Below are 23,203 nucleotides of genomic sequence, written 5' to 3' on the forward strand. Positions count from 1 at the left end.
TGCACCTGCAAAAGAGGAGATTTAAAGGAGTCACCGACAGTTCGTGCAGAGTCATGCATTGCAAAGGGCCGTCTCGGTGAAATGAGATAGGGGTCATGTCATCAGTCACTCTTGTGTAAAGAAACACAGCTCACTTTCTTTGTAAGAAAAGATGAAACTCACCTTTCCCCCTCTTTTTTTTTTTGTTTAAATAAGATTTACAGTACGACTGTCAGTGACTCCGGATGACCCAAGCAGCACACACAAGACATGAATTTAGGCCAAACACATACAGTTAAAGCTATTTATAAAGTGACCGGCTGTGGATGTGCCCCATATAAGACCAGAGTCTGATCTTTCCTCTGATATAATACCCTGAATAATAAATATGTTCAGGAAAGACTGCACACACTTCCTGCTGAGCGATAAATATGCCTATAATTCTAACACTCTTTAAAATTATGTGCATAAACTTTCGCTAAGTGACAGTCTCTGACATGAACCAGCTGTTTCTGAGCTTATACAAGGGGTAACAGGAGGACAAATGCTACACTTCAACTGGTCAGATCTTTACTTTTATTGGTTCAAGCTAAAGTCTGAAGCATGGAATAAGTATCATACGCCTAATATCAGATGAATCGACTTCTGTTTCGTGTGTTGCTTTACTCTGCAGGGGCATTGTTTATGTTTGTATTCACCCATCTAATCTGAAGGTCAAGCTTGTGAATAAGCCAGTTCAGGGGAATTCGCCAGAGAGACGTCATCATGAGCATCGACAAGAGCTCTCTGGCTGACGCTGGCTGTCAATTCCTGTCCCACAGTGCATCCAGTACGGAATAAACAGTCACTATCCCTTTTAGGTTAAATGCCATTACAGAGGTTGCAGGACTTTTGGTGCAATATTGCTGAAATCAAGAGGATTGGTTTAGCTGAACTTAATTAACCGAATACCCGCTGACACAGAAGCAATTTAAAGGCAACAATAACTGAATAAGGTTTTAAAATCAAGGCTATTTTGTGTGAATGAATTTAAATTTATTTTCTAAATGGAAAACAAACAGTCCCCATTTTTTAGTCCAAGCCGAAGCTTTGTGGCAGTTTCATTGGCTAATGTGGAAAAAGCCCCGAAGCAGCACCCACTTCCTATGTAGAACCAAATCAAACCGGCTCACTGCCTCCCCGCGGACGTGTCTGATCAATAGAATCTCCGACTACGTCTCATGGTGGCAGAATGCAGCTGCGGATGGAAACAAACTAAATTTGCTGACAGATGTGTCATACTGAAAACACTAGGTTTATGTGTGATACAACAATATTGATCACATCTGTTGCTTAATAGTGTTTTTATGCATGTTAATGCTAGATTAGAGGGGCTGCTGGGTGATCGCAGAGTGCTGGCTGCATCCTGTCTGGAGTATTGGTTTGTTACACAATCTGTGTGTGTCCCTGTGGTTTTGCAGACAGTTCGCCATCAACAAACACAGTATATTACTTAAACAGAAAATCTCCGAAAGAAGCAACAAGGCTTAACACTGCAGGAAAGGATCGGAGGTGGTTTAAATGATTCTTTACCAAGTCGCTTTCACATTTACTGTATTCATCAAGACACTCCATGGTGCACAATACACTCATTTTCCACAGTTTACCGAAAGAGATTGGGAAAATGGAATGAAGCGTTCTTTCCATTGCTGTCACTGAAAATGACTTCCAGCGGAGCCGAATGATATAGCACGGGGTCTCTGAGGACTTTCACAGAGCGAGTCAGTTTGGTGAATTAAAGGAAATGATGGTGTGAGCTCTGACAGCTAGCAGCCTGGAATTTGGGCCACAGCTCCAAAATTAGAGGAGCAGCATGTGCGTCCACAGCTAAAACAGTCGAGCAGGCCTCTGCTCACCAGCTCCAGATGTCACACATTTTGGGTCAAAATGCGAGTCCTTGGAAAATTTGAGCTCTGTGGACGTGTAAACATAGAATGACGGGTACTAATTGATGTTGAGTTCGCACACACGGTATCATCTGTTGAACCGGATTTGTCGATAACAGTCAATGCATCCACTTGATAATGATTTTGTCAAGTTTTTATTGAAAAAAAAACAACAACATAAACAGTTTTCAACAACTGCAATATCAATATACAGTATTTGCATTATAATTTACAAAAGATAAAAAAAAATCTGTACAATCTCTAGAGTTTGTGCAGGAACGTGGGAAGACCCAGGTAGAAAAATAAAGACCTAAGACAGGAGACGTGTCAATGTGAGAGCAGATAAGATGTTTTAATAGCTTTCCTTACCAGAGAAGCAGTACACAGTGTTCTGGATCCCACTGATGTTATCCAAGCATGAATGTGTCACAACAACACCTATATTTTTCAAAAATAAAAACAACAACGCTCAATCTTTGTGTAAGACTGAAGTCAAGTGTGCTATCCCCCATTCAGGATTCGTGATTGTAACTGAAGTAACGATCAAGTGACCTGTTCTTGAATAAGACGACGCGAGGGCCCATTCAGAAATGACAAGTAACTTCAAGAGACCCGCAGCGCTGAGAGGAGAGGGTTTAAATAAGATGTGTCAAAACTCAACTGCACAACTGCCATGCCAAGAACACTGATGCAAATATAGAGAGGAGACTATGTCGAAATCTACTCAAATAAATCATTGTCTCAACAGCCAATCACTGTCAGATGAGGAAAAGTTTGGGGTTCAAATCAACATTACAGTTATCTCTTAATATATATGTACAGATTTGGCTTTTGGGGAATAAACAGCTGTTGAATAAACTACTTCTACTGGGGAGGGGGAGGGGAGCAAGGAGTGGGGTGGGGGTGGGGGTTCTCTGGTGTGGAAGAAAGTGCACTAAAGCTTTGGAAAACACACTGACAAAATCATGCTTGTCTACATCTAAAAATAGCATTATAGGCTTTATCTGCAATCTTCAAAATCAATACTTTTAAAAGACAAATAATACATTTTGGCTCCTAGATTTCTCTCTAAACGTACAATATGTAACTTAGCAGCACGTATCATCAACATTCATAACCTCGGCTCAGGCTCGAGCTTCCTGTCACATTCTACCACTGAACTGTATTGCACATTAGAACATGAAGACCTGCAAGAAGTGGCAGTATACCGCGCAGCGAATCACCTCCGAATGCTGCTCCCTGTGACATCTTATGCAGTGTGTGCTCAGTCGAAGCCGAAACCTCCTGAGTGTCTCCTCCGGGACTGAGACTTTTGTTAAGGCACACGTTGCAAAAGATGCTATACTTAGATGATAGGTTGAGGAGCATAATGTTACTTGTGCTCGTAATCTGTGCAAGACGTCACTTTCCTACCTTGCGCCAAGACCGTCACACCGAAGAAGACAAGACATACACTTTGCTAAGAGGCCAGCTCATTAACAAACAGTAGGCTTTTTTATCTGTGCAGGTGGTTTAACTCCTCAAAAATGACCTTAGTAGCCTTCAAAGCAAGTTTGTTGAACTTAAAATGATTAAAAATGCATATGTTTTAGGTTGGCATTTGAAATCAAATCAAAAAATTTTGTTTGATTGAATCTTTTCAATTCAAATTGAATATATTAAATTATTTTAGCCAGTCAAAATCTCATGTGACATTTAGGCCACAAAAAAACAAACCTATTACACGCTCAATGCAAAATGTGCAAACTGGGAATATACACTTAAATAAATAACAAATGTAGACAACCCAATTGGCTATTCTACTAACACATTTAGCTTAATAAGGGTCTTATGCACAGAAACAGACTGCACAGTGTGTAAGTATAGGCATCTAACCCATTTTAGCCTCATGCAACCATTTAATTCACCACCATAAACAATGTTTGTGCGCTCTTGGTGTCTTGAGCGTGAGCTTCTGCATAGAGAATTTCATACTCAAATCAGAGTCTTTTCCAATTGTCACGGATTATTGACAACAGCGATTAGGACCAAAGTTCGAGCAAACTTCAACATACCCTGTGGTAAGCATTTATCCCTTCTTTATCATCACAGTCATATTTCTGATTCAGCCGTCAACGGTCTTGATTCTAAAGGCAAAGAGTCCAGATTGCATTCAGAGTCTGACACAACATCTGTGTTTGCGTCCTCAAGTACACCAACCTCAACACCACTCATCTGCCTGTTGTTGTCATCCTCCTCCTCGAACTCCTCCTCCATCTCCACCTTTTCGAGGGCCACCTCGTTCTCGTAACAAAAGGAGTTCCTCGAGCTGGAGGCGTCAGACTTCCTCTCAGCGAGTTCTCTGGCGCTACAGTGGGGCGTGCTGGGAACCTCGTAGGTGTTGTCAAAGCGAGAGTAGTCCACTTTGTAGTAGTTCTTCTCTTCGAACAGCACCGGCTCAAAGCGGTAGCCCCACAGAATCTCGCTGGCCACGTACGAGCTCCGACACTGCGTGGTCATGGCCGTAGCCTCGACCATGCCCTCCAGGATCACCACGATCTCAAACTCTGCCTGCTCCAACTCCTGTTTGTTCATCTCGTAGAATGGGCTGTCCTCGTCAATCTCGTGCACAATGGTGATCGGTGACACCAGGAAGATTCTGTCAATGCCACTGTCAAAGCCCACGTCAATGTCTACCTGATCCAGAGGGATGAACTCTCCCTCGGCCGTGGTGCGGGATTTAAGCAGCTGAGCCCTGACGTGGGCCTCCACCAGGTGACTCTTCCTCAGGTTCCCCACGCGCCACATCAGGCACAGTTTGCCATCCCTCATGGCCACTGTAGCATAGTGGCTAAACACCAGGGTCTCATTCCTCTTTTTGGGCTTGGCCATCTTGGCCATGACTGCACCGATGATAAAAGCATCAATGATGCAGCCCAAAATGCTCTGGAAGACAACCATGAAGACAGCAACGGGGCACTCCTCCGTCACGTAGCGATAACCATAGCCGATTGTGGTTTGGGTCTCCACTGAGAACAAGAAAGCAGCGGTGAAGCTGTTCACATTGGAAACACAAATCTGAGTGTCATTCTCTAAGTCCCCGTAAGAGAGGGCGACCACCCAGAAGACGAAGCCAAAAAACAGCCACGACAGCAGGAAAGAAAGGCAGAAAATGAGCAGCATCCAGCGCCAGCGAATGTCCACACAGGTGGTGAAGATATCTGCCAGGTACCGCTGGCCTTTCTCGCTCATATTGATAAACTGCACGTTGCAGTGGCCGTCCTTCCTGACGAAGCGGCTCTGATGCTGGTGCTCTGTGTGCACCTTGTTGACATTGCCGTTTCCGTAGCCATTCGGGACGGCAATGGTGGCCAGCTTCATGCCGTCTTCCTCAGAGGACACAATGCTGTAGCGATGGCTTCGCACACTCCCCATCACTTCCACCTGGGAGGGCTGGGCCGATTCTGCTTTGGAAAACAGTCTAAGTTTTTGGTAGAAGCGTTGGAGAAACAGTTTTGAATGATCCCGGGGACAAACTCAAGCAGAAAAATGTCAACAACAGGACCAGATCCTGCGGGGTAAAGGGGAGACTGGACCTGTGCTTCTGCGAGGCGTGCTGTGCACCTTTGGCGAGGGCAGGTCACTCCTCTCTGTTTGCTGGTTTGGACCTCATCAGTGAAGTGGGCTGTGGAAATTACAGAGAGAGAAAAACAGTTTTAAAGTAATTGGCAGCAACCGGAGCAAAGATCAGTACGTGTGGGTGTGTGGTTACTTGCTGTCTGAATAATGGATTGTATACTCAAAGTTAATAGCACTCTTCTTGCATACACACACGATGCACTAGCCTAACTGTTAATGAAGTACAGTCAGAAAGAACAAGTTAATCCTTTGTTGGTGTATTATCAGTGAGAAATCAAATATGTTATTCTGGCACTTGGATAGCTGACAAAGCGGGAAAGGATGTTTACCCTGCTTAATGTAAGTATTAATTAGGCAGGTCAGTCCACAGGGAGCTGAGTCAAATTACAGATCAAGTTCGTGTTAATCCTGTGAGTCACTGAACACAGATACAGTACAAGCATCAGCTGTGTGCAGGTGTGTCTCTAGACTGCAAATAAAATGAGAAATACTAATATGCTATTGTAACATTACTGTGCACTTACATGGCATGCACTATACTCATTTATGAAGTTTTCAATGCAACATGTTATACCTTCCTTTCTCACTTAAGTGTATAAACGTATAACATGTTGCATTGAAAACTGCATAAATGAGTATAGTGCATGCCATGTAACTGCACAGTTATAGCATAGATATGTGTGAATGGCCAAAATTCACAATTCACAACTTTAGCTGACACCATTACTCCATGGAACTAGATTAAATGAACCCTGCAGCTTTTCAGAGAAGAGGAAGGACAACTTTCTCTGAAAGCAACAGTAACCTTGCATCATATGTAATAGAGCAACAAGGACAGTTAAATTAGAAACGCTATTGACTTGGTGTGTGTGTGTGTGTGAGTGTGTGAGTGCGTGTGTGTGTGACTCGAACGGTCCATTAAAATGCAACACCACAGGCTACAAAAGGCCATGGTCCACCAGACATGCTCTGTTAGTGCCAAAATAACTCCCCACCTCCACTTTGGAAACTCATCTCATCTCATCATAGTGTCACTGTTGTGTTCAAGTGAAAGGGCCGAGAAAATAACCTACATGAGTGGACACATTTAAAAATAAAAAGTCTAGGAGCGTTTTTCATGGAAATATTCTGAATGAACCTAATGCAATCGTTGAAAAGAGAACTTTTGCTTTTTCAACATGGGCCTTTTTGTGCCTGTTGTGCAAGTGATCAAATGGCGTACAGGATAAGATGAGCGGGACGTGGTCCTAAATCCCCCTGCATCATCTTTGCTTTTCACAACTGATGATGTCATTGCTGGGTCGGCCACAAATAGCAACCTGTCACGTACACTGTGGGGGACATGGGGTCTCCATTCATTCACAGCTCCAAACATGAGGATTTTGTGCAATGAATGAGCTTCAGAGATTTTACATGGTGTCACTGTCGCCTAAAAAGGCCTTTTACATTTATTATGATTAAAGAGAACAATTTGTTGACATAATCCTAGTGAGAAGGACCATTTCAACTTCCTTATTACAAGTACAATATCCAGTTTACATCACAAGGATGCTGTCCCCTGGGTCTTTTATTGCAAGAGTAAACATCAGACTGCATAAAAAACAAAGTATAATTCATGCTCCACAGTTGCAAGGAGGTAAAGATCAAGAGGACAGCTGTATGTCCAACAGAAAGCCAACAGATCATTTTTAATCTAAAGTAGCACAGAAAACTTAACTGTTACGTCCAGATACAATGCAAATCAGATTTCTAACTTGTGTCTTTTCACTGCACTGACGCTGACTGCATCCCTCCCTCCATGTCACACTTTATTGGCTTCTTTCTACATCACTTATTACTGCAGGTTGGTACATGGTGACAGACCAAGGCTTCCAGAGGCTGCACAACCTGTGATTGTTTGTTTTGCATGTGTTCTCAATTAGTGCCAACAGCTGAGGCAGATGGAAACTGGTTACATAAAGCTGCTCTATTTTTTATTACACAAATCAATAACTATGGCCAATCATATGGCAGATGGTGTCTTTTGTCCTAAGCTTTTGACAACACTTGTTGTTTTATGAGAGTGTAGCTATTTTTCAGCAACTAAACAAAAAAAAATGCATGAACTTGAATTATTCAGAGTTATCATTTGTACTCTATAGAGGCTCTGTTCTGCTTGTACACAGATATAAATTAGTTCAGATCAAGGACAGGGCCAGTGTAGATCATCCGGCCCATAAACTGCAGTTACCTATCTCCAATTATAACACCAATAATAATGAGGAAATTAATAACAAGATAAAATAAAAAATAAAAAAATAAAATAAACCTGGCGTTATGTTTCATATAGGGGAACAGATTTAGCTGTTTTTGCATTGTAGCCTACACGAAAAAAACAACAACCATCAGTTGCATTGTAGACTGTAGTTAGTATCACTCTCACTCAGAAACAGGATAAAATATCTCCCGCTTATTGCACCTACCTGTTGGTCCTTGCGGTACAAATCTGTCGTCTTAGTTTTATAATAAGTCCCATAGGCGCCATACGCACGCTCCCCCTCAATTATTCCCGCTGCTCTTTTGTTGTCTTCTCTTAGTTTCCCGTCTGACGCTGTAAATTCTGCCATAACCCTCTCCAGCAACACTGAAGAAGATATTTGTCTTTGCAAAGACAGACTTTAAAAAAACACGTGTGCCTATCACCGCCCCCTCTGCCGCGGCGACGGCCAATGAGAAGCTGCAGCGCCTGTTTGAGGCGCTGAGCCCTCATACTGGTCCAGAGCCCTGTGCTGTCAGTCAGAGTGGAAGACAAAAGGAAATGAAAACCCCAGAGGCCAAAACCTGACGTTCAACCCGGAGATAAGCGTCAGTGTGAGTGGAAAACATCCCTGAACAGTCGTAAAACTGCATCTGATTAGTGAAATGAATCAGACTACTGACATTAACTGACCATATTTGGAGTTTAAATGTCATGAGAAGTGCGATGTCTGTCCATTTGCGAACGACAGTAGGCTACAGAACTGGAACTACTCTGTGAACTCCTGAGTGCTCAGTAATGTAGTCAGTGAACACGTGGTGGCAGTGTAGAGCCACACTGGCATCACATAATATGATACAGCGTCAATGTTACTCATGATGAGAAGGAAAACAGATTCAGATAACAGACTTTTACATGTACAATGAGACTTTTATTTGACCTGCATCTGTGGATATGCATATTATTCACACTAAGCATAAAGAATCTCACAAATACCAGGTAATGAATACTTTAAAGTCACATATAAATATATTTACAAGAGCAACTAATACAGTGGCCCTGAGAGCTCAACACACTGCAACTTAAGAAAACACATGCAAAGACACAAATGTGCTACAACTTCAGAGAAGTTGTTGTTTGGTTCACTATAACATCAGTATCACATGATTCAGATATTATTGCAAAGATGTACTGTCAGCTTAGCCTTAGTTTGTACATCACTTTTTTGTGTTCCCCAAAAAACACCTCTATATTTGGTTGTGAGTTTGTGCAGATGTGTGCGGTTATTTTCTGAACTTTTGCAGCACATTTGTCTCTTTGCATGTCTTATGTTCATTTGCAGTGCATAAACTAACCTCATTAGAACAGTCCACTGCACTGTGGAGTATTTCTGTGATTCAGCTACAAGGAAGTTTGGTGCAGCACCTCTTCAGTGATGTCAAGATTTGCCCGGGAGGTGTGACCGTTCCTCTTGACTGATGGTAAGGATGGACGGTGGGACTCACCGCCCTCTACGGGACGTCTCTCTCTGGCATATTCCTCTGCACTGAGCAGAGGCACCTGCACCCACGTGGTCTCGTTGAACAGAGCGTAGTTCACTTTGTCGTGCCTCTTGCCCACTTTGAACATCTCCTGGAAACGCTGACCCCAGCGGATGTCTGCTGGGGTGTACGAGGTACGTGTCTGGTGGAGCATCCCCGTGGAGTCTCCGGTGTAGGTGAACGATACCACCAGTTCAAATTCAGCCCCCAGCAGGTCATCAGGGCCCAGGCTGTAAAGGGGACTGCCGGGCTCCAGCTTGTGAACGAGGGTGACTGGCGTTGCGAGGACAATGTCCCGGTTCTGGATTTCCAGGTCCTGATAAGACATTACTACAAACCCCAGTGGTTTTTTAACATAGCTGACCAACTGGGCCCTGGCGACCCCATCCAGGATGTGATTTCCCCTGAAGTCCCCAAGACGCCACGACAGACACAGCACCCCGTCGCGCAGATTCACTACTGCACAGTTGCTAAAACCCACAGTCTGAGCTCTCTTACGAGCAGATGCCATCTTAGCCACAACGATACCAATGATAATGGTGTCGAGGAGGCAGCTAAAAACCGATTGAACTGTTACCACAATAATGGCCCCGATGCAGTTCTCAGTCATCCCTCTGTGGCCATAGCCAATGGTCGCCTGGGTTTCCATGGAGTACATGAAGGCCCCGGTAAAGCCACGCACGTTTGCCACACAGGGCGTGTCGTTGTCGACGTCTAAGGTGTCGCCATTCACATGTGCAATGAGCCAATAACAGAGACCGAAAAAGAGCCAAGAGAGAATGTAAGAGAGGGAGAATGTGAGGAACATCACCCTCCAACGGATTTCTACGAGAGTGGTGAAGATGTCCATCAGGTACGGGCTCCACTCTCCAGGGGCCTTCTGGAAAACCACAGGAAACCTGCCATCTTTCTGCATGTATCGGAGCCGCCTGTCCTCACTTCCGTTCTGCCTACCCAGAGTGTGGATGGTGGTACAGCCGGTATCAATGACGACCTGTTCGCTGCTTTCTGTGCTCATTTTGTCCAGGTCTAGATCTCAGTCTTCTGCGGACAGACAGGGACGGGATGGAAAGAGGGGAAAAAAAGCACGATTAGGATGACAGCTGTAGTTTCAAAAATGAATAACGTGACAGTTCATTCATGCACAGGAGGGACAGCGTTTTCCTCATTACATGTGACTGAAATGTAAAAGGCTTGCAGACTTTGTTTGTTAAGCTGAACCCTTCATGTTTGAAGCAAGCGGCCTAGGTCAGTGTGCGCCTCGGGCCCTTTAGCAGTGCCCGGCTCTGGTTGTGAAAAATGTTCAGCCGGAGCAACGAGTTTCTTAATGGTTGATTATTCACCAGAAGTTCCATTACAGTCTGGACACGATCCAAGTCAGTTGTGCTAAAAGCTCTCTTTAAAACTCTAATGCCCCCTATTATAACCAAATGTCTTTTCACCCATTCTGCTTGTTAGAATAAAAATTCTTCAACACTGAATAAGAGCTATATAAGACAGTGGTGGAAGTGGAAGTTTGAAAACAGATGCACACACACACCTTGTAGGAATCATGAGCAATTATGGAAATAAAAAAGACAAAGTCCATAATTAAAAACACCATAAAAAGAGCATGATATGTAACATTCAACAGATTAGTTCATTTGGTAGTTAGGGCAATAGGACACAGTAAGAGGTGGCTGATTCAGCCTGCAGGTGGCAAAGACAGTTATTTTTGACAGATGCATTGGTTTCATTTTTTTTTTTTTTTGTATTTTTCTTTAACTATTTTTCTCCTTTTTTCAGTAAATATCTTTGTTCATCTGTTTTACCATTTTCATCGGAGCCAGAGGTGAACTGTTGTCCCTACCCAGTTAAAAACCTTGTGATCTATGTGACCTTTTGGAAGACAGTGAATGGCAGTTGATGCATCTACTATTTCAACATGACAACACTTAACTATCTTTTCTTTTTTTTAAACAAATTTATCCACAGTCAGATTTCAGAAAACTACATCTACAGTCTTTATTTTGTTTTTATTGTTTGCTGAATACAGAGCAATGTTATCAAAATTCATTTTAATCACTGGTCCATATGTTTATTTGGGATTCAAACAAAAGATTTCTGTGTTGTGACCCTTTGGGCACAAGTTATGAAGTATTTCTAAACTTTCTGAACTCTGTATGTTCTGTTTTCACCTGTCACGCTATATCTGTCTCCTTCAGGTATTGATCTCAGCCCATGACAATACATATTTAGTCACAACAATCTGACAAGATTAATCCCAGTTTTGGGTCAAGGGATCTATTTTCTCCGGGGGAAGAGCCTCTTTTTTTTAATCAGTTTGGCTTATCTCTTTTGTTTTGAGTTTTGGCAAAGTCTGGATGCTTCCAGATGTGACCCAGAACAATGGCAGGGAAACAAACAAATATACAGCAGCATTTTCAACAACAGCCCCTATAATCAAATTGAGTTTCTAAGTTCTATAAGTTTTACCTCAAGCAGCTGTAAGGTAAAATGATCTATGAAGGTGTTTGTGTAATCAATGTTTACTCCACAAGTCCTTTGAAAGTGTGTCTCGGTTAATTAAGCAAAACCTCCAACCTCAGTTTGGTGCAGTTATTAATCTATTTTTGTGCTCATGAGGGTAAATTATTAGCCTCCAACCACCTCTAACAGCTTTCACTCCCAGTGTTACGGCAAATGTCAAACTTTAACCACACCACCTTCTTTTCAAGAAAACATAAAATACACCAAAGTAAGAACTTTTTAAAAGATAATTTTCTTATTTGGCACATCACTAATCTGACATGAGTCACTGATGAAAGGTTTGTTATCAGCTTTATGTTTCACTGTAGAAACCTGTGTAATTGTACTTAGTAATCAATCACTGTTTCTTCAAAGCAATGTCCGTCTTCACCAGAAGGAAGTCAGACTTGTATTTCAGATTTTTATTGCTTAATTGAGTTACATGAGAGCACATAGTTGATGTTTATCGCAGTTCTGGTTTTACACCCCACACTTTAATTGTTGGTGACTGTAAACTGTGCAATAGTGCACTCTTGTTCCTGTCAGTCAGATGAATGTCAATCCAAAGGGGATTTTACTCTAGCTTGAATGGGATCCTCTTGGTGGGTGAACAGTAACTGACTACATAAGTAAACAAAAACAGTCTGAAATTAAATGCAAATATAAGAAAATATGCACTGTCACGCATGACACTGCTCCAAAAAATTAACTAACACCCTGTTTGACTGCATTTTTATGCTCAACATAAGAGACACACAAAAAAACAAGTGTAAAGTGCAATTCCTGTTTGTTTTTTACACTTACTATTATTCTACAATAATGATTTGGCAAGCGCTAATAGCATTTGATAGATTCAAAGAGAAAAATGCATAACAGAAAAATAAAAAGTTACCAAGTTGTCGAGCATTTACAAGTAGGTGAATACTTCACTCATGAGCTGCAGTGCAATAAGTTTAAGACTGTCGCAGGCTGATATGCCTCTGAATCCACAGACAAGGACAACAACAGGCTACAGGACAATCAGGTCTGGGAAAAAGGTCACGGTGCACCCACCAGCATTGATATCGCAGGAGGAAAAATACTGAGACATAAACATAAGGTAGGGCCTTATTTTTTATTCATGATAACTTTTTACTTTCTTTTACTTTTCATTTGCATTGTTTCATATTGGTTACTTATCACTTTTCCTTCACTTTTTCATTGACTGTTAGGCGCTGTGTCTGTGAGTCCATTAAAAGCTACTGACATGTAGAAGCACACTGGACAAAAAGGCTTGAGCCTCGTCTCATTATTCCCAGAGAATGACTTCATGTTAGCCTTTGAATTTCTTCTGTTATCTTTTAGTTCCAAGAATTACATTGTACATTGTCCCTGCTGTTTTTTTTATATAATGTTTTATTTTCTTTTTTCCTTCCACCTAAAGCAGCTGAAACACTGAAACGTGATGTTTTTGCTATTCCTACTATATGCATTTCCCTCAAATACAGTAAGAAAGATATAATTTGTCCCTAAAAATATAATCTTTGACCACTTATTATTATCATGTATTGGCAAAGACTGAATAAACATGGTGTCAAAAGTTATCGTCATGTGCTACTTTTTTGTAGTAGTAGTAGTTGTTGATCTCTCTTAATAATAGAAAGTGGACATTCATTTCTTGTAGGTATTCTTGTAAGAACCTCTGAATAAACCCTGAATAACTCAAGATCACATACTGAACTTACCTGTGGAGAAGAAATCAGAGGACAGCAGGTGTCACATCAGTTCTGCGTTGTCGGTTGAAGTCACCTCTAAGTTCAGTTGGCTGCAGAGTGCTGGGGGTCAGCCTGGTCCTGAGGCAAAGTCTCATTTCTCTCTGATATCCCTGCAATCATTTCCCTCTGAAACCCTATTGGACGATCTGGAAGAATTTATGACCTATGGAATATTTTAAAGGTTCCCCAGGACAAAAACACCACGTCCTATGACCACTTGTTCCAGGTGAAATATAAATTGTGCAAGTCAAACAGCTCTCCTCAAGTTGACGGAGGCAAAGACATTTTGCCAATTGACAGGTTATGCATGTTTGAGTCATTTCTCTTTGGATTTCTATAATTCATTAGACAGAAAGTTAACCATTGCTCCACCAGGTGGAGACGCTGTCACCTGCACAAGGATTTTCTTTGTCTAAATTGTCCTCAATTTGATTCTGATAAGACAAGGAAGATCACAGCTGAACCGCAGGAACACTCTAACTTTGTAACCACATTTATTACAGCCATAAGAGCATTCAAAGCTGTTAGAAAGAGGTCAACAACACCAACACAACCTTGTTGTGCTTTCAAAAATAGAACATGACACCTCACTTCTTTGAAACCACCTGATTCAATGTGCATTGTTTTGTTTTTTTTCCAGATGATATGTGAAGAAAGAGATAAGACACATTCCTCCGAGAGATAACCTGCAAAGAACAGTTCATCAGTCATTTACAGGCAACAGCTATATAATGAATAAGTGAAAACACAGACAGACAGGAAATAGTATTGCTTTCTTTGCTACAAAATATAATAATACGCGACTGTGAAAGTTAGACTGACTGATGTAAGTGTTTAAAGCAACCGATAACAACATACAACAAAAGACATGGCAGGAGATTTGTGTCTGGCCAGAGGAACAAGTGCAAGAGCAATATAACAGGAAACTTTTATTAGGTCATTTAAGTAGTTAGGTAGGGAAAAAAAAGTCTGCACAATAAACCTGTGCTATCAGCAGACAAACAACAGCAAAACAGCAATAATATGTTACAACTCTGAATGTCAGACTGTGACTGTGTGGGTGCATGTTCGGGGTTATGCAGTTTAAAGTGAGGACTTGGCTGTGTTGCCAGGGCTATGCTGAGGGGTGGTGGTAGAGGCAGGCGTTAGAAAACAGCCAGAGACAAAGTGAATGTGACTCCGCCACTGCAGTGTTAATAGAGAAAAAAATGAGGACAGGCTGTGAGCTGTGTGGAAATCTCATGAAACAGTAAAACAGCCATTTTCCAGTCAAATCAGAGGCCTGAGGGCGATAACCTCAGTGGTGGTGACTGATAATTAGTCACAGTTCGAAACGATGCCAAAAGTTCAGATAATGTACCAACCTGCTTCTTTGTTATCCCTTTTTTTCCTACTACATGAACACACAGTTGCCCATAAAGTTGCAATTACATATCTTTTTACGTTTTCCCATGACATGATTGTGACAATGTGATTTATTCTTGATAGATAAAGTGTATATCTTCTCAAACCTTTATTGACCAATCTCTTCCTGTGAAAATTGCACATTCAACTTTTATAATGGGAATAAAAAGAGGAATGTGTCGGAAAATAAAATTATTCCAACTCTATGGGCAGCAGTGTGTATACAGTGGAGAAAATAAGTATGTGATCCCCTGCTGATTTCACTTATTTCACTTTTCACAACCTTTAGCTATATGATGATATTATTTCTGGATTTTTTTGTTGATATATTGTCTATATATGTCTATCTCTGTTAAAACAAACTTACTATAAAAACTATAGACCGTCCATTTCTTTCTGGGGGGCAAACTTACAAAATCAGCATAGAAAAGGTGAATGTTGTTTTGACTTACTGTCTACTCATGTTTTTAATTGATCTTAATTATTAACTTAGTGTCCTCTATCTTTTGGTCTTGGTTGTCTTGTGTTTTTATGTGTATTCAATGCACATATCCCTCTGCTGTGTGTCCAGTTATAATGTATTAATAATTAAATTATGATATCATTTTGACTCATCGTCCCCACACTTTGACAGTGCAGGTAGTATCACGTAACATTTGTGTGAAATTGTTCATGAAAAAACAACAAAACCTGAAATAATCGGCTCGCCCAGCTGTCCATGCTTTTTTAATGGCTCATTCTGTGAGAACACACGCTATCCCTCAGATGCACTGAGACCAGTCTGGACTCTTTGTCCTGCACGCATAACTGGGAGGGCTGCCTCTTAGTTGAGGTAAACTCATGTCTCCACTATTGTCTGCTTCATCGCACTCTCCTGTAATGACAGCCACAGTCCCATTGTAACGCAGAGCACCACAGCCAGCTATAATGACAAATAGCAGCTGGAGCTACCTGTGTCCACCAGCAGGTAAACAGACAGTGGGAGTAATTGCACTATTGTCCTGACTGTTTGCACACTGAGGGATAATGCTGAGCTCAGTGTAATTAATCATACAAAGGGATTCTTATGCAATATCGTGGTCTATCCACATTGTCCTGGTACACTGATGGGTGTCGTGAGTATGTGGTTAATCGTCACATTCTCAGGCCTATTTAAGAGTCATGCCCAGCTGGAATCTGAAGAGAGAGAAGTCAGACTAGCTGGAAACCTGCAGTTACTAGTCATACATGAATTCTATGGTAAACTGATTCAGTGCAGTGATGCTTTCAGGGACATTCAGAGCTCTTATCCACAGTCTGTGGAAGGCTTTCTTCTTACTGGGTTTGCTAACGGCTGGTAAGTGTAACTTACATTTTACAAAACATTATTCAAAGATGTGACAAATACTTGGAGATTTATTTAACCATTGGTTCACATTTGTCTTTGATTTTAGGATGTGAACATGTTCAAGCCTGCACAAGTCGCAGATGTCTGGCTGAAATGTTGATTGGTAAAAATTTCTCATCTCAGCCACAGTATGAAAACTGCACCCACATGATACATGTGCCTTTCATGGAGTACCAAACTCTGTCAGTTGTAAGTATTTTTTTATAATATTTTTGAGATTTCCCTGTTTTGTTTTGTTTTGTTTTGTTCATTTACAATAATTTACAAAAATTAGACATAACTAATTAGACAGTGATCTATTATTTAAAATCATTTCATTCTGTAATTTCACCTGTTAAAGTACCTCTGCTGACTATGTTGAAAGTATATTTTGACCTGATGAAAATGCATCATCTTTATTCTAATAGGACACAAAGAATCTCCGCCTGATCAGTCGCCTGCAAGCAACACTTGTAAGTGTCAACATATTTTCAAGTGAACAAAAACAAACAGATATAGTCTTCTAATCACATTTTTTTTTTTGATTTCATGTCACAGGTATGGAGAGATCCTGAGCTGAAATGGAACACATCAGTTTACGAATACGATGCAGTAGCCCTGCCAGTATCCAAAGTCTGGACCCCAGAGATCCGTGTGACAAATGGGTGAGTAAGTTCAAGCTTCCACCTGCTATCACTAATTCACCTCATGGCAGGGCCGTTGTATAGGGGAGAAAGGTGATGATAATTCTAGGGGCCCAGCACCCAGTGGGGCCCATAAAAAACCCCAGTAGTCTAATCTTTGTATGACTGATTTATTCTGCATAAGACCCTGACTAATACTCATAGTACACTGTACAAACTCAACATGTTTCCAAGAATATTTGTCTTATTTCTTGTCCAAATGTCTCATTTCTAGTCAAAACTAATCTCTTTCCACTTAAAATAAGACTCATAACCTAAAAATTAACTTGTTTTTAGATCATTTTCACTTATTTCAAACAAATTTTCACTTGAAATAAGTAGAAAAATCTGCCAGTGAAAACATGTTTTTTGTGCTTGTAATAAGGAAGAAAAACTTGTTCCATTATCAGATTTTTTTCTACTTATTCCAAGTGAAAATATGTTTGAAAGGAGTAAAAAGTGTCTAAAAACAGGCTACTTTTAATATTTTGTGTCTTATTTTAAGTATAATGATATTTGTTTTGACTAGAAATTACATTTTGACTAGAAATAAGACAAATATTCTTGGTAAGATACTTGAGTTTTTGCAGTTTAATGCTGCATTAGCATCAAAACAAAGTAGGCTAAATAATAAATGATAATACATACGTAGTCTAAGAAAAAAAAACTGGAAAAGTTAGGGGGAGGGGCCCACTTTAGTATTCTTTAAGGGCGCCCAGAATTCCTAGCAACGGCCCTGCCTCATGGACAAGTTGATCTGAAACATCTGCTGCTTCCTATTGCGTTTAGGATACAGACAACCATGCAGCACAGCTCCCATGATCTGCTGGTGTACAACAACGGCACAGTGAAACACACGGTGATCATAAAGGCTGAGGTGAACTGTGAGGTCAATCTGTTTAACTATCCCTTCGCCGCTGATAATTGTCCTGTCGCAATCCAGACCTGGTCTGATGGCGGTGAGCTCAGCACATCACTTACAAAAATACCACATGATCCTCTGCTCTTCCCTCACATCATCAGTTCATTTATCAAATTTCCCCCGGTATTAGTTATTTATTTCCTGCCTCTCCAATTATGCAAAAGAAAATGTTAAAAAAAGGATGTCATTTCATTCAGGATGTGGAACAAATATGGTATTAGGTACCTTGAAGATGGCTGACAGTAGCCACGGAGACTGGCAAACTGACTATGTGGAATACCAGCAACAAAGAGATGATCGCAATTACATCCTGGTAGGTTCATAAACCTGAGGAATACTCAATCGTTTCTACTTAATGATTCAATATAATTTTCATTTTTTAACCACCCACCATCCTCCTCAGGTGTCACTGAGCATCAGACAAGTCAATCCCTTCATCACATTGCTGTTGCCCAGTATACTGATCGTCTTAGCCGATGTGGGCAGCTGCGCCCTGCCACTGGGAGGCGGTGAACGTAACTCTTTCAAGGTTACCCTCGTGCTCAGCTTCACCATGTTTCTCATCATCCTCAATGAACAGCTCCCTGGAGACAGCCAGTGCAGCCCCATCATCCGTCAGTCACCCCAGAAACACACACACACACACACACACACACACACACACACACACACACACACACACACACACACACACATATAAATTCACAATACACCATCAAAATATAATTATGAACAACATCACAGCTTGACTTTGAGTTATTTAAACATCTCTGCTGCAGGAATCCACTTCTGTGTTTGTCTGGTGCTCTTGGTGTTGAGCATGCTGGTGTCCTTGATTCTGACACGAGTGGCGAAAGATGGCCTCATTACCTGCCTCTGGTCCAAACGGTCGGCGCCAAAAAAGACAGGAAATAAGGAGAAAGAAGATGAGGGTGAGGAAGAATTGACTATTGAAAATTACATACGAGTAGCATTTTTGATTTTGATAGAGAAATGTGCTCTTAGACACTCACTCTCTCTTCACTCTTGTCTTTCTATACTTCAATCCCTGCAGAAGAAAAACCTGACATAACTGTCATCAAGCTGAATGGTTCAGATGAGGACAAAGAGATGCTCAGAAAGGTGGTTAACTTCCTCGAAGGCATGGAGGCCAATAGCACGGACTGTGAGAGATATATGAACTTTGCCAACACATTGGACAAAATCTTTTTCTGGATCTATTTCATTTTGGGTACTCTGTATTTTTGTGCCATGACCTCAGTGATGGTAAAGCACAAGTGTCAAGTTAACCATTTTGATTTCTGGTACTAAAACAACTGATTAACTCTGTGATCAATGTGGGAAAAAAAACAAAACATTCAAATGCAATAAGACTGATGCACTCAGCAAACCTTTAACATACCATATTTATTACATACATACTTTATCTTTCTTTCACTTATTTGTCTGATACTGTGATGCTGATTTGTCCTTGTATGTGTAATACAAATGTGTGATAATGTATTTGTGATTTGTCTGAATCACAATGTATACAGCATCTTAAATTATTGCATAATACTGGGACACTGGCACATATAGCAAAACCATGTCCAGTATAATATATCAAATCCAATTGTAAGATATAAAGGAGGTTGTTGGATCTCAACATTTATGTTCCTTTGTTGCCACCTTGTGGTTGAAGCTTCCACTGCAGACAGACGGTTGACTGGTGAATTATCAACTTCTCAATTTTTGTGCCTGACATAAAAACAAGGCAGCTAATGACAAGAGAATTCACTTTCAAATGTAATAATATAACCCTAATCTAATTACAAATGATAATAAATCCAACAAATGGCAGCTCAAATCAACAAATATTGCTACCGGTGAAGGCTATGTTAGATAATCAGAAGGGTAGTTATTGCTGAAATTATGATGATTATTAAATCCTAATAAAATCATCGGAACTCCACCATGTTTTAGTGTTTTAATTCATATCTGCTAAAATATATTCCTCACAATGAGCCATTATTGAGATTTGCATTTCAAAAATTATGATAAAACTTTATTGTTCAAGACAATTTCTCAAAGAGTCCTGCTGGGCAAATAAGCACTTAGTAGTACAAAACGTGTCCCAATTATACTTATCCCAACCTAGAAGGTACAACATCAATTATAACAAACTACACCTTTTTTACCCCCATTTACAATATAGAGTTTGCATAAAATACACACAAAAACATTCAAACAGTACTCTATACAAACCACAACCTAGATGGAATCAGCTGTCACAATAAGCTCAAAAGGCACATCTCATACATTTGACACAAGTTTTTATGCTTTATAATTCAGGGATTGTGTATGCTGACATCCCCTTCTTACTTACTGTAATATTGGAGTGAAGTGTAAGACTGTGGTCTTGTGTGCGCATGTGTGTTGGTTGCTCTGATTCATGATGTGATCTTGTGTATATAATTTATTCTCTGGTCTTGCTTGCAAAATAGATATTTGACTCAATATGATTTATTAAATAAATAAAGAAATATTCCTCTCCACAAACTATGCACTGATGCATGCATCAAAATAAATGTATTTAATTTCATCTCATAAACTACTATTTATTTTGTTTCAATTTGTAGAAAGCTTTGGCACCAACTCTTGAATTCGCCAATCAGTGAATTCAGAGGGAAACATACAAAACCCCTACACCCTCAGAAAAGACCAGCCCCCAACAAGAGTCCAGCAAATACGATGTATCGACCCCGTATTGTTCTCCATCTCAATGCAGATGCTTTTTCCACTTCTCACTCGTTGATGTCAAGGTCCCAGTGTTTTCTTCATTGCCTTTGATAAAAGATAAAACAATATTCAACTAACAACCCATTTTGAAAATAATGGAAGAAGGGGATTATCATTGCAATTGAAATACCTGTTTAAAGATCTGGGCGCCGAGGTAGTTCTTTGCTATGCTTCCCAGGTCAGACTTTCCACCCACCTTGCATCTCACATAGCCATATAAGTTGGCCCATTGTAAAACCAAGCCCATTATTACAACAGCCTGTTGGGGCAAAATCACAAACAGGACATAATAGGTGAATGGACAGTTATAAAAAATAAACAAACACACACGTATATTTAGAACTGACCAGCCATTTAATCCTGAAAGAGATGAGGGTGCTGAACACAAAGATGATCCAGAAGATGGGGCACACGATAAGTCCAAGCCAGAAGATCCGTGACTCGGCGCTGGATGTTGTGTTCGGACCGTGTCTCTGTGAACAAAAAGTAAACAAGGTACATGATAGTTCCAAGAGAGAACAAAGCTGTTGTTTTATGTTACCCTATCTCCAACTGTCTAAAAGGGTCATGCAGCTAAATTACAGGGTAAGAATGCTGAACAAAAACGCACAATAGTGCTTACACCACTGCACAGTGCAGTCAGTATTTGAAATTATAGATGCATGTACCATATTGTCCACAAATTGCACACATGAGATACAGTCGGCTCTGTGTTACTTTAAATGTCCCTCCATGTACTGAGAATGCTATTAGCCTACTTTACAGAGGAACAGGGTGGTTTGCTTTCAAGGTCATGATTAATTGTTTTTAAAAAAGGAGAAAGAAACATGATGAAGCTGTTTAGTTTACTTGTTTTTCCAGATGCATGTCTCACACGTGAGAAACCTTTTATCTCGAAGTGAAAAGAGCTCTGTGATAATACCAGCGAGGTATTTTTGGATGTACATCATAAGGGTCTCCTTACCTCCTTTGACTCGAACACCCAGTGGCTCTTTCCATCTTCATCCACTTGATTCCACCACCGGAGGCCCACCAGCAGTCTGCCAGACACATTCTAAACAACACCAAAAGCAAATCCGTGAATCAAAACCTGGTATAAATCACCATCAGAATATAATTTTGCCTAGATGCAAAATGATCCTAGGAAAATAAAGAGAGGAAAAAACAAGACAGACTTTAATTTAAGTTAAACTAATAATGAAGAAATAAAAACAACAAATAGCTACAATTGTGTCTTTATTGTGAGGATTTGATGCCTTTGTTCAGCTTTCATACAGGAAACATAGATGGAGATGAGACAGTTGGTCAATGATCAGGAGGAGACAACACAAGCGCAGGCCAGGGTATGTTACCTAAAGGTCATGTCATTTATTTCGATATATAGGCCTAAAACTTAACCTGAGCTGCTCACCTTGACCGTCCAGAAGTCACATGACAGCAGGAGGATGATGGTGACCATGCAGCCGATAAAACCACCGCTTTGCAAGTCGCACAGTAAGTAAACCAAGATGGCACTTGTTCGGAAGAAGAGGTGGAAGAACGACACCAGTGGCTGCCTGAAACACAGATAGTCGTTTTATTTTTGCAAAGTTTAAGACAAACATTTTTTAATTGACTGTAGGCGGAAACGTGGCAGCACATCACACCTAATTTTAGACTTTGTCTGCCTGTTGTGTTCGTCATCTTCCCCGAAAAGAGGAGCGTCGTAAGACTCCTGAAAAACATTAGCACGTTAACGTTAACCACGTTTAAACACCTGTCCTGTTCCCTCGGCTTAGTTCATAAAGTCGTGAATGTGTATCTCTTCAATATCGATCATTCAAACAACTATCCGTCTCTACATTGTCACGAAATTTAATTTAGGGACCATTTACCTGTGTTCGCATTTTGAGATGAACACCTCACGGAACTTCCGGGTGACGTGGTAGTAAACAATACCTTGTGCGAAGGACCCCAGGTGGGCGTGGCCGTAAAGCTGCCTGTCTCAAAGGTAAGCCCAAGCAGATGTCGTGCGACTGTAGCAAAGACGGTTTATAAACCATTCACCATCCATTTATTGAATATCTTTGACTGTAGTAGTAATATCAGAGCCAGTCTATTGACAATATTAGAAATTCTCTGGTAATATCTAATTATGTGTGATTTAAAATGAAATGAAAATGAAGTTCTTGCCATAGATAGACCTAGTTGAAATGTTTTATTTTATTTAATTTTTTTTATTGGTTTGATTAGTTGTTGACGTGTATTCATCATCAGGGCTGCTGCTAGAAATAAGCTAGGCTACTTTAATTATCCATCAGTTTGTTTCCTTGTAAATCCTGTAGTAGCTATAGCTACTATGTGAAATCGTGTGAAATGCATAGACTGTATATAAGAGTTCTTTTTACAGTCTATGGGTGAAATGCCAGTTTCAGTTGAGCATGTTCAAAATGCCATACTCAAAGTAAACACAGATATTTTTTGTTTACTTCAATATAAGACTAAGGCTA

General features: G+C 40.6%; 4 protein-coding genes across 5 annotated transcripts; 1 reads left to right on the plus strand and 3 right to left on the minus strand.

Moving 5' to 3' along the window:
- Nucleotides 1-2,239: 2,239 nt before the first annotated feature.
- Nucleotides 2,240-8,147, minus strand: LOC146982875 (inward rectifier potassium channel 2-like). The gene is made up of 2 exons (XM_085784136.1): nt 7,985-8,147; nt 2,240-5,568 (listed from the first exon to the last, which is right to left on the minus strand). Exon 2 carries the CDS (start codon nt 5,316-5,318, stop codon nt 3,996-3,998), a length of 1,323 nt encoding a protein of 440 aa, XP_085640262.1. The 5' UTR covers nt 5,319-5,568; nt 7,985-8,147; the 3' UTR covers nt 2,240-3,995.
- A 525-nt stretch (nt 8,148-8,672) lies between these two features.
- On the minus strand, nt 8,673-13,870 carry LOC146982876 (inward rectifier potassium channel 16-like). Its single transcript, XM_085784138.1, has 2 exons — nt 13,532-13,870; nt 8,673-10,343 (listed from the first exon to the last, which is right to left on the minus strand). The coding sequence occupies exon 2, from the start codon at nt 10,315-10,317 to the stop codon at nt 9,160-9,162; it is 1,158 nt and encodes a 385-aa protein (XP_085640264.1). The 5' UTR covers nt 10,318-10,343; nt 13,532-13,870; the 3' UTR covers nt 8,673-9,159.
- A 2,322-nt stretch (nt 13,871-16,192) lies between these two features.
- Nucleotides 16,193-19,247, plus strand: LOC146982877 (5-hydroxytryptamine receptor 3A-like). Of its 2 annotated transcripts, XM_085785405.1 has the most exons (9): nt 16,226-16,301; nt 16,399-16,541; nt 16,760-16,804; nt 16,890-16,996; nt 17,804-17,973; nt 18,134-18,249; nt 18,340-18,550; nt 18,716-18,868; nt 18,991-19,247. In XM_085785405.1, exons 1-9 carry the CDS (start codon nt 16,226-16,228, stop codon nt 19,245-19,247), a joined length of 1,278 nt encoding a protein of 425 aa, XP_085641531.1. The 2 variants fall into 2 exon arrangements, with proteins under 2 accessions (XP_085641530.1, XP_085641531.1); XM_085785404.1 differs by having other exon boundaries at nt 16,193-16,541.
- Nucleotides 19,248-19,888: 641 nt separating this feature from the next.
- Nucleotides 19,889-22,660, minus strand: LOC146982878 (Golgi apparatus membrane protein TVP23 homolog B). The gene is made up of 7 exons (XM_085784139.1): nt 22,589-22,660; nt 22,361-22,428; nt 22,126-22,270; nt 21,679-21,768; nt 21,062-21,187; nt 20,845-20,973; nt 19,889-20,759 (listed from the first exon to the last, which is right to left on the minus strand). The coding sequence occupies exons 1-7, from the start codon at nt 22,598-22,600 to the stop codon at nt 20,733-20,735; spliced, it is 597 nt and encodes a 198-aa protein (XP_085640265.1). The 5' UTR covers nt 22,601-22,660; the 3' UTR covers nt 19,889-20,732.
- Between the last annotated feature and the right edge of the window lie 543 nt (nt 22,661-23,203).

Source organism: Trachurus japonicus, chromosome 8 (assembly GCF_045865225.1).
Source record: "Trachurus japonicus isolate A0001 chromosome 8, Traja_1.0".
Classification (NCBI taxonomy): domain Eukaryota; kingdom Metazoa; phylum Chordata; class Actinopteri; order Carangiformes; family Carangidae; genus Trachurus; species Trachurus japonicus.